Below are 11,419 nucleotides of genomic sequence, written 5' to 3' on the forward strand. Positions count from 1 at the left end.
GTAACTGGAAGCAATGATCAAACCACAGAGATATGCATTACCCACACTACTATCAGCACCACTGTGATACTCCCCTAACTACAGCTCACACTGTTTATAGTACTGAAAATTTAAAGCACATCTGGTCTTCATTCACTAAATTAAGCCCTTTACAGCTTCAAACGCTGGTACAGCAGATTACGAAATAACATCTTAATAATATTTTATTCAACTCATCGTATTGTGAGCACATTTTCTAACAGAAAGGAAACGCAATAGCATTCATCTAAAACTAAAGGTCAGTTGCATGTACCTCATTTTGAAAGTGGATTCTCTCTATCTTCTCCAAATGTCCTTAAGAAATAGGATACCAAAGACTGGGGAGAAACCAATCTTGGCTGGCACTTATCAGTCTTTCTTTACTAAAAAAGACTGATTGTTTTCTTACTGTGCCTGGTTAGAAGGTCTGTCAGTGCAACCAGATAACAGCACAAGATAATAAAACAACTCAAAGCAACAAGTGATATTTTCAGCCTGTCTCTGAATGGTGTTGGCTGGCAATTGGAATCTCTGGCATCATTAAAAAGAGCATTTTGTTCACTCTACTGTACCTTACATTTAATTTGAGAATGTTTTTGAGGAAGCACTTACAGTTGAAAAGTCAACTTTTAACTGTTTGCAATAAACCAAGCTGGCTTGGGGTTTGTTGACTGTGATGTTTAATTGCATGTTGGAAATATAGTTCAAAAGTCAAGAGAGCTGCCAAAAAGTTAAGAAAATAAATAATTGCCTTGCACAAAAAAGGAAAAGGATACAAAAAGATAGCAAGGCCCTTTGTTGTTCCTAGAAATACAGTTGGAAGCATAGTTCAAAAGTTTAAAAGAAAAAGCTATCACTGACTGCCACCAGATTCCAGAGGAGGCAGGTGGTCAAAAACCCTCAAGTGACTGCAAAAGATTTGCACAAAGATTAGGTGGCAGCAGGCACTAAGGTTTCAGTACTAAACACTGAAGGTCTCCATGCCCAAACTCTAATACATACACCTCTACTGACACAAAAGCACAAGTAAAGTCAGCCCAATATGCTAAAAATTATATTAATAAGCTACAGAAGTGTTGGGATTCTGTTCTGTGAAGCATGCACTAAAAAACACTCTGTTTACAGTGAAGCATGGTGGTGGCTCAGTGATGCTCAGCTCCTACTGCAGCATGTGGAAGGCAAGATGAATTTAATTAAGTATCAGAAAATCCTAGGAGAAAACATCCCATCTGTAGCAGGTCTTAGCAGAAAAAGAGTGCTCTACTGTGTACTAAAGGCACTTGTCATGAATGAGTTGAATTGAAGTCGCACTTTGTGTTGAATTAAAAATCCACTCCAGCTTTTAGTTGTAATATTTCAAATTACTCAAGCATATGACCATCACATCCATACCATAGGGTGCCAAGTAAACTATTGTATGGAGCTGCCAAACTCTGAAATTATTTTACTGTAAATACACTGAGAATTGCATCATGTTTTGACCTAGAGTGGTTGTGGCAGCATTAATCTAAAGTGTTAAATAAGGCTCAAATAGTTCTATGCTGCTTAATGAAGACCTACTGCAGACCTACGAGAAAAGTGTTAAAGGTCTATGTTTAAAAAAAAAAAAAAAAAGCCTCTGTAAAAAGGCCAGTTAGGGTTAGTTTGGGTCTTAATCACTGAAACATGCACAGTAGCCCTATATAAAAAATATATACTAAGTCCATTAAGGATCTGTCAGTTACTTTTAGGACCAAGATATTTCAGATAAGACAGTGGTGCTACGCCTACAAATAATTTTCTCACAGAAAGGAAATATTCACCATGTAAATTTTCACCAACACAATGAATAGAGAAGCAGATTCACACAACACAGCACTAATTATCACCTCTCTGACCACACACCAGGGAGACTGTGGGAATAAACATCCACACTACTACTGACTACTCAAGCTGGTCAATCAAACAAATATTTGAATGTGAAAAGGAATATTCCTGCTAATACACAGCAGTATGTATAGTTTCCTTAACAACGGCTTTATTCCATTTGTGTTTACAGCTGCGGCTGGAAATATTTGTCCTCAAATGTGCTCCCTGGCAAACATATAACAGTGCTGGCTGTGTTCTCCTACGTGATGACTCACGGAAATACAGAAGTCAGATTTCACCCATATTACTGCATTAATTCAGTCACGCCTCTGAAACTTCTGTGCAGAATAGACGCCTGACATTACATGCTGGCACAAGGACTCGGCTTTTAGTGCTTCACTGCTAGCACACAAAATCAGGCAGAACTCATTTGTACCATCAAAACATTGTAATGATTAAAAATATTGCAAAGTCTACATTTAACTTTGTTAATTTTAAGTTATTTAAAAATACATTTTACTAATATTAAACCTAATTGAAAATTTAAAATTTCAATCTAGGGAAACTATGAACTATCAGAAAGTGGGTGGGACCTGAAAATATTCATTCATTGTCTGTTTTACTACTGCTTTGTCCTGGTCACAGTGGGATTGGTTCATTGACCAAAGACAGGAAACACACTGGACAGGTCGCCAATCCGTCACACACGCACACACACACACACACATATTTAAGGCAAATTCTAGTAGCTCCAATTAGCCTGACTTCATGCAAACTCCACACAGAAAGGACCCAGGGCGGGAATCAAACCCAGGTCCTTCTGGCTGTAAGGCAACAGCACTACCCACTGCACCACTGTGCTGCCCCAGGGCTAAATATTTGAGAAATAACTACTTTTTCAGATTACTGATGTTGTTTTTGTATCCATCTTAAGTAACGACTTTATCTTGATCAGTGGGTCTTGAGCCTATTCTAGAAATACTAGGTCTATGGCTGGAATACAACCTGTTTAACAATCAAATTTACAGTTAGATGCAAACTCCACACAGAAAGAACTAAGACCGCTCCACCTGGGATTCAAACCCAGGACCTTCTTGCTACAAGGCCACAGTGCTACCCACTGAGTCACTGTGCCACCCTCCAAACTTAAAGAAAAGACTTAGTAACTGAAGGCAAGGACAGGACCTGGGACTCAATGCACCACAAACTTTAAAGCTGTTAATGTTTCTTTCATTCTATCTACAGTATATTTTTAGCAAAGGTATTTTTAATTCCTATCTGTTTAAATACAGGATTCCAATTGTAACAGCCATACTCAATGAAAATGTGTTAAGTTTATTATTTACATTTACATTTTCAGCATTTAGCAGACGCCTTTATCCAAAGCGACTTACACAATGAGCAATTGAGGGTTAAGGGTCTTGCTCAGGGACCCAACAGTGGCAACTTGGTGGTGACAGGGCTTGAACCGGCAACCTTCTGTTTACTAGTCCAGTACCTTAACCACTGAGCTATCACTGCCACTATTATTAACTTCTGAAGTGGTAAAATTAATGATCCATTTCTATACTTTATGCTTGTAGCAGGTCACTATTACCATGGTCTAAAACTGCACATTTTTAACAGCCTGGATACAATCCGGCCTTTGTGTGTGATACCGCACTAATGGGTTATTTTATGATCGCCACTGTTACACACAGTAAATTTTCTTGCTATTCTTCTACATGTGTAGACTGAATTTGGCTAGTCATTACTCATTACAAGCTTAATCTAGAGTAAAATCATGGAATATCCTTCGATGGTATTGACCTTGTGGAACAAACAAGATGATTATAGAGGCCTAACTGATGATCAGGGAAAAGTCAACACAGTCTTGTGGTAGCACTTTACATCAAACGTTTTTGGTTAGGCTTAGGGAATTAGTCAGGAATCTGAGGATCTGATTCTACTTTAATCACAGTTTCACCCTTACAGTTTGTAAACCAAAATGCCAATATGAGTGTCTGTCAACCCCACAACAAACAAGTCTTAAAAGCTGTACACTTACAATGAGGAATAGATATAATAGGCCTACTCTGTACAACTGCATGTCACAATTCCATAAATCCCAGGTCACATATTGAAAACAAACTGAGAAAGTCAATAAACAAAATGGAGCTTGAATAATAGGAATAACATATTGTTTTATATTTTATTAGTAGGTGCTTCTTTTTATGACTGAAAGTCTTTGTTTCATTTTTACCAACCAATTTATCTTAGTCAGGGTTGTGTTCCACTGGGATATTACAGCAGGTATAACCTGCAAGCAAGGAAGGAATATCCTGGAAAGGGTGCCAATGCAATGCAGGACATCCTTCCCACTGTTGGGCCCTCGAGCAAGGCCCTTTAACTCTCAATTGCTTGGATTGTATTTAGTAACACTTGTGGGTAGCATTGGATAAATGTCAGATAACTAGAATTAATTTCAAACAGGACTATTGTTGTACATTTCTAGGCCATAACCAAGGTTATAATTTAGTAATTAGATGTAAAGCAATGCACAGTAATCGAGCTAATATTACTGTATAAAAATGAGTGTTAAGTAGGTTGAAATTATTCAGTAATATCAAAAATCTGTATTCTTAATCCTGTATGGAGCAGCACGGTGGCATAGTGGGTTGTGCTGTTGGCTCAGAGCAAGAAGGACCTGGGTTTAAATCCATGGACTGCTGGCCAGGATCCTCTCACTGTGGCAGTCACAGTAATCATTCATCAAGGATGTCAGCAAAATGCCTTTCATTTACAATAAGAAGTTACATAACATAAATACAATTAAGCTAATATTACAAGAAATATATAAATTGTAGAATTCACTATTATTACTGCTGTACAGCATCTGGACCACTCATCACTACAGGCCAAACCGGCCAAGTTGGGATGTGAGTGGCCAATGTTGTCAGAGGCAATTAGTGTACATGGTTGATTCTTTTTGCCAATATTATCATAAAACAGCTTGTTCTCACGAATTGAAACTAAACAGCAAAAGTTTCTCAGTTTCTTAAATCTGTGCTGTATCAGCACTAGTCATGACTGCCAACAAATAAATCAAAAGAACTCACAGCTCTTGTACCCAAAACCTTAATGTCTTACAACATTATATGGATAAAAATACATAATGTAAAATGATTAAGCTAATGCAATCATGCCCATTGGTTGAGTAGATTCGAATCTTGTTCTTAAAAAAAAAAGCATTATATTTAATGCTGGGTTGTATAAACCATATAAACCATATTCTAATAACTGGTTATAGTCCTATTACTAATAGCATTAGTATTTATGAACTAATTTTTGCTTTACTTTACTAAATAAATCCTTGAGCATCAATAGGTAAAGATCAGCATTATGAATAAAAGTGTGAATAAAAGCATCAGCAGCAGCAGGTAGCAAAAGTGCAAGGTCAGTTAGGATTTGTGTGGCCAAAGTTTTGAGAGATAATTCGAGCACACACTTAAGTCTCATCATGCCAGTTAGAGCAAGCATCTGATAAATGAAGCACACTATTTATAACAATTGGTTACAGATCACGGATAAATGGCCATGCACTGTGCGTAAAAGCGCATCAGATGCGGCTGGTAACAAAAGCGCAAAGACGAGCTGGCTGCATGTCTAAACTTGTGGTTTATGTCAATATCATCAATGCATAGAGTTAGAGAGTAATCTAACTCCAAGCAAACGTTTAGGGCAACTCGAAAAAAGAAACGTTCATTCACATTTTAATAATGTCCAAACACTACAAAAGTCGCACATTCCGACAACATACTTTAAGCTAAACATTTACCTCAGCTCTACCAGCCATGCAAAGAAACCTCACACCCAAGCAATAAGCAAACTATGAATGAAATAAACACAGTAACACACAGCTGTTGTTATAAAACCACAGTACTTTTGGCAGTGGTAACTTCTGGCACTGACAGAAGCAGGGTTGCTAAAATATGTAAACTTGACATACCATCCGTTAGCTGGAACGCAGTCGAAGGATGGAAAAGCCAAAACGCGTTGAGGTAAAACCATCCCCACAGAGGCATTCTGGTGAAGAACAGGTTAAAATATGATGAAAAGAACATTCCTGAATAAACTTCAACTGTTTTAGATTGTTATGAAAAGCACCTTAAAATAGTACTATCTCCGCGCCCCATGTCTCTGAGTTCATGAAGAGAAGGAACGGTCTGTGTCCAGGCTAGCTGTCTCTCTCACGCGCACACATGCACGCGCGCGCTCTCTTTCTCGCGCGGTCTTTCTCTCTCAGGTCGCAGAGTGTGGCACAAAGACGGTCTTAGTTCAGTTCAGGCTGAGCTCAGTCCCCCTCGGAAACACTGAAATCTGACTCCAGTAGCGAACCTCCACCTTTATCCGCCCTGTACTGGTCCCACATTCTCACCGACACACGCCATGTCTCCTCCTCACAGTCTGTCAGGAGTCAGCTTTCCCACCTTATCTCAGCAAAAACGTCTGAGCTATGCAAACTCTCCTATCCTCATCCTTCACATCATACTGCAGCGTCCAAAAACTCTGAACCCAATACCAAGAGCTGGATTTAGAGTTGAGGTCAAATTTTTTGCTCATGTGTGCCTTGGCACTCTTGAGATTTTGATAATTTTTGCAACTGTTCTTTTTCAAAGAGGTGAAATGGGTTTAGAGATTTACAGTTATATTGTTTTTTACAGTTATATTGTTCATTGTGGGTTTTTTGAAAATATGACAACATATGCTCGGTCAGAAATACACACCCAACAAAGTTCAGTAATGTCATTCATTTAAATCCTTGTTACTTATACTTTGATTAATGGCTTTTCGTGCCCATTTAAGAAGGGATAGTTTGACTGCATTCATCAGACTAAGCCACAAGTACTAATATGTAAAAGTCTAATCACTTGGAGCCAATTCCCTGTCCCAAGAGAATAATTTCCTGATTGATTCTTCTCTAGTTTTGCATTTTGCTAGTGTCCTTATCAGTATTGGTAGCTTGAGAAGAAGAAAAAGAAGAAGAACCTTTATTGTCATTGCTTGCATACAACAAAATTTAGTGTGACACCCTCCAAGAAGAAGAAAAAGTATTCACATAACATCTGTATATTTACAAAGGATGAACCAGTACAACTGAAGTATGGATTATGAAAATAAATAAAATAAATGTGTGTATAAAGTGACTGTGCGCAGATATTTAGAATATTTACATAACCCAGTGCAGTACATTCTGAGAAAAATGAGGCAGCACCTGTACCTCATTCAGGTTACACATAGGGTTGATGATTTTGGTTTCCATTGACCATTGTTACTTCATTTTGTTCTCAACAAATAACAAAACATTTATATCAGTAAAGATTTTCAACTTGAATCTAATTAAGCATTTCCTTAATAGGAATTCTATAAGTTAGGTATACATAAAAACTGACACCTGTGTGTAAATGCAAAGTGTATTCAATCCAGCTGAGTTTAATATTTAATGATATAATGCTTGTAAAAATAGACATTGGTACAAAGTAACGTTACACAGATACAGACCTAGACCCCTGACTAAGCAAGCCAAAGGCAAGGAAAAACTCCATGTGACAGCAAAAGGAAAACACTTTGCATGGAAACCAATCCTGCCCTGGATGACACAGGATATTGCATTATTATACACAGTTGTATTTTTTCCATGGAAAAACAACATTATCATGTTAGTAACTGAGGATGTAGCTAATCCAGTTAATTTCCATTACTTGTCACTTGTTTATTTTCCTGAGTGCCATATTTCTATCAAAAGACTAGACAATAAAAAGAATGCTGTCACTGAATTACACAGATTTTTATGATATAAACATAAAGGAATATAACGTCAATTTATAACATATTGACATTATTCTGATTCTTGCAATATGTTTGACTGCATTTAAGCATGATGCTATTGCCAGTAGTAGAGCTTTTTCCTTCTAAATGCTTTAAGTATTAAAGGAACAGTTGGACAATGGTTAACATTAATTTTTGTCATTAACCTCATTGGCAGAAAATCACACCACATCACCTTGCTTGTCACATTTTTTAAAAATGCAATCAGCTATCCTACAATGCTATATGTAAACTAAAAATGTATTAATTCATCAATTTAATATGAATGGCATAACTTAACTCTCTGGACATTCTCTGGACAACTCTCACCACATTCTCTGGACCTGAGCTCATCTCAGATGGACTAAAAGACAATGAAAACATGTGCTGTCAGATTAATCCATGTTTTAGCTTGTTTCATCCATCGAGTCCTCTGTACAAAAGACAAAACGGTATCACCCAAACTGAAGAAATGGAGGTGCATCAGTTCCCACTGGATGGATGACTTGCATGTGTGTGAAGTCACCACTGACATGGAGACATTTGAGTTCTGTGGTATCTGGTACCAGGACATTACCAGCAGTAAGGTCACTATGGCTGCCTGTAAACACTCCTTACAATTGCAATTTCGAAGGAAGTACTTCAAACCAGTTGACTGGCCATAGCAATTAACAAGCATGTTTGTTTACAGTATGCTTTTGTAAAAAAATTAAATACTAATTTAACTCTTACTAAGGGTTTTTAGTAAAGTATTTGTTTTTGTTTTGCTTTTTAAATGTGAGTAAGAAATTTGTGTACTTCCACCATCTCTGGGTATCACAAACTCACACCTAGGGGCAATTTTATTTATTAATTCATTTTCAGTAAACGCTTCATTCAAATGAAAGAAGCAGAAAGGTATGCAAGCACAAAGAATAAATCTTCAGTACAGAACCCTTATGAATGAAATGAAAGATTCTGGATCTGAACCATGAATATAATGATGATAGTAATACAACATGGCAATTGGGTGGTGCAGTGGTCTATTACGCTATCACCTCACCGTTGATATCAGGGATTCGGCCAGGTGTCTTCACAGACGATTGGCTATATGTGAGGCCTAAGCTTTGCAATAGACTGGTGTCCTGTCCCGGGTATTTCTGCCTTGTGGCCAATGTTTCCTGGTGGAATAGGATAGAATAATAATAATACAGTTTAATACACCACAAAGGACCAGTAGGTACAATACACTTCTTAAAAAGGAGAGATTTACACTTTATGTGGTAAATATTGTGCACAGATCGTATATGTTCTAGAAGGGTCAGTGGAGGGTAAGATTTTCTTTTACAAACCAACCAACAATTTCAGAACAGTTTCTAGTACAGATTTAATATGCTTCCTTGACCAAAAAACACATCTGGTTTAGGACAAGATTGGAGTTTATTTGAATTACAGTCCTGATTATTTAGTATTGAAATATTAAAGTCAGCCTAATAAATTAAATAAACAAATGGATTTCACCCAAACCTAACTGGAACATTAAATCCCATCCTCCCAAAAAGTTAGAAGTTTTATTCCAACTGCCCCCTACATGTTTTATTCACTCATTAAACAGATAAAACCATTTTTTATTGACTCTGGAATTTTGAACTCGCAAGTAGGAGACTTTGTACAATACTGTGACGAAATTTTTCTACACATGCCAAAACTACTGCAAAGTGGTCAGCACAACATATGACTTCAGTTTCATAGATACAAGGAGACGATGATTAAACATTTAAAGCCCTTCATCTGAATGACAAAGCCTTGAGTTTGGTCATGATTCATCCAGACGGTTATTTCAGCTGGAAGATGTATGGCATTCACTTTCCCAAGGCAGACTAAAAGGTGCCAAGAAGAATAGTAGAGATAATATTAGACAATGGAATGTTTCTTCAAGAGGGAGTACTGTAATGTGCCTACCTGCCTTAAAAACACTGTCTGACAATTACTGGTGTGGGGGCCACACTGCCACAGAAGCACTAATGATAATGTGAGTTTTACCAGTCACTTTTGGATTAATATTTATTACTGGTTCCATTCTCTTAAAAATGTAGTTCAACTTTCTAAACTGACTTTTTTCTTTAGAGGTTGATTTTATTTGCATAGACTAGTGTGACAGTGAATAGAAAATAATAGACCAGAATAGACCAGAATAAAACAGAATATAATAAATGTATTTATTTATTAGCATTTTAACGTCATGTTTTACACACTTTGGTTACATTCATAACAGAAACGGTAGTTACTCATCACACAAGATTTATTGTTTCACAAGTTTAATGTCATACACAGTCATGGACAATTTAGTATCTCCAATTCACCTCACTTGCATGTCTTTGAACTGTGGGAGGAAACTGGAGCAAACCCATACAGACACGGGGAGAACTCCACACAGAAATGACCCAGACCGCTCCACCTGGGGATTGAACCCAGGATCTTCTTGCTGTGAGGTGACAGTGCTATCCACCGAGCCACCTTGCCACCCGAATAGAGTAAAAAAAAACAAACATTATTTGTTATACAACGATCAGCCATAACATTAAAACCACCTCCTTGTTTCTACACTTACTATTTTATCAGCTCCACTTACCTTGCACGTTGTAGTTCTACAATTACTGACTGTAGTCCATCTGTTTCTCTACATACTTTGTTAGCCTCCTTTCATGCTGTTCTTCAATGGTCAGGACTCTCCAAGGACCACTACAAAGCAGGTATTATTTAGGTGGTGGATCATTCTCAGCACTGCAGTGACACTGACATGGTGGTGGTGTGTTAGTGTGTGTGTTGTGCTGGTATGAGTGGATCAGACACAGCAGCGCTGGTGGAGTTTTTAAATACCGTGTCCACTCACTGTCCACTCTATTAGACACTCCTACCTAGTTGGTCCACCTTGTAGATGTAAAGTCAGAGATAATCGCTCATCTTTTGCTGCTGTTTGAGTTGGTCATCTTCTAGACCCTCATCAGTGGTCACAGGACGCTGCCCACGGGGCACTGTTGGCTTTTTGGTTGGTGGACTATTCTCAGTCCAGCAGTGACAGTGAGGTGTTTAAAAACTCCATCGGCATTGCTGTGTCTTATCCACTCATACCAGCACAACACACACTAACACACCACCACCATGTCAGTGTCACTGCAGTGCTGAGAATGACCCACCACCCAAATAATACCTGCTCTGTAGTGGTCCTGTGGGGGTCCTGACCATTAAAGAACAGCATAAAAGAGGGCTAACAAAGCATGTAGAGAAACAGATGGATTACAGTCAGTAATTTTAGAACTACAAAGTGCTTCTATATGATAAGTGGAGCTGATAAAATGGACAGTGAGTGTAATAACAAGGAGGTGGTTTTAATGTTATGGCTGATCGGTGTATACCTATACACTTGTGCAGTACAATAAAATGCTTTTTCCACAAATCCCAGCTTGTTTAGAAGCTGATGTCGGAGTGCAGGAGTGGCTAAACAATGAAAGAATATGGGTGACAACCTTTAAAATATTGTTAAACAAAGCATTTTGACAAGTGTGTTGAGACAATGCATGAATCATTCTTACTGGGGTGGGTGTTAACCTGCTAGTCATTTACTTATATCTGGAACATCTCGGCTTTTTTCGCGACAACCATCTGTTTCTTGGGTATAAGTCACTCTTTCTCACTGTCTCCAGACAGTGCTCATGGGTTCATCCTC

General features: G+C 37.9%; 1 protein-coding gene across 2 annotated transcripts in view; it reads right to left on the minus strand.

The window, feature by feature from the left end:
• col15a1a (collagen, type XV, alpha 1a) overlaps nucleotides 1-6,159 on the minus strand; it is a 91,089-nt gene extending 84,930 nt beyond the window's left edge. For both annotated transcript variants that reach the window (XM_062991207.1, XM_062991206.1), the window contains exons 1-2: nucleotides 6,013-6,159; nucleotides 5,855-5,931 (exon numbers count right to left, since the gene is read on the minus strand). In XM_062991207.1, the coding sequence (XP_062847277.1) occupies nucleotides 5,855-5,931; nucleotides 6,013-6,041 (106 nt within the window). In that variant the 5' untranslated portion in view covers nucleotides 6,042-6,159. The remainder of the gene's footprint in view (nucleotides 1-5,854; nucleotides 5,932-6,012) is intronic.
• Between the last annotated feature and the right edge of the window lie 5,260 nt (nucleotides 6,160-11,419).

The sequence above is a fragment of the Trichomycterus rosablanca genome, chromosome 3 (assembly GCF_030014385.1).
Source record: "Trichomycterus rosablanca isolate fTriRos1 chromosome 3, fTriRos1.hap1, whole genome shotgun sequence".
In the NCBI taxonomy this organism is placed as follows: Eukaryota; Metazoa; Chordata; class Actinopteri; order Siluriformes; family Trichomycteridae; genus Trichomycterus; species Trichomycterus rosablanca.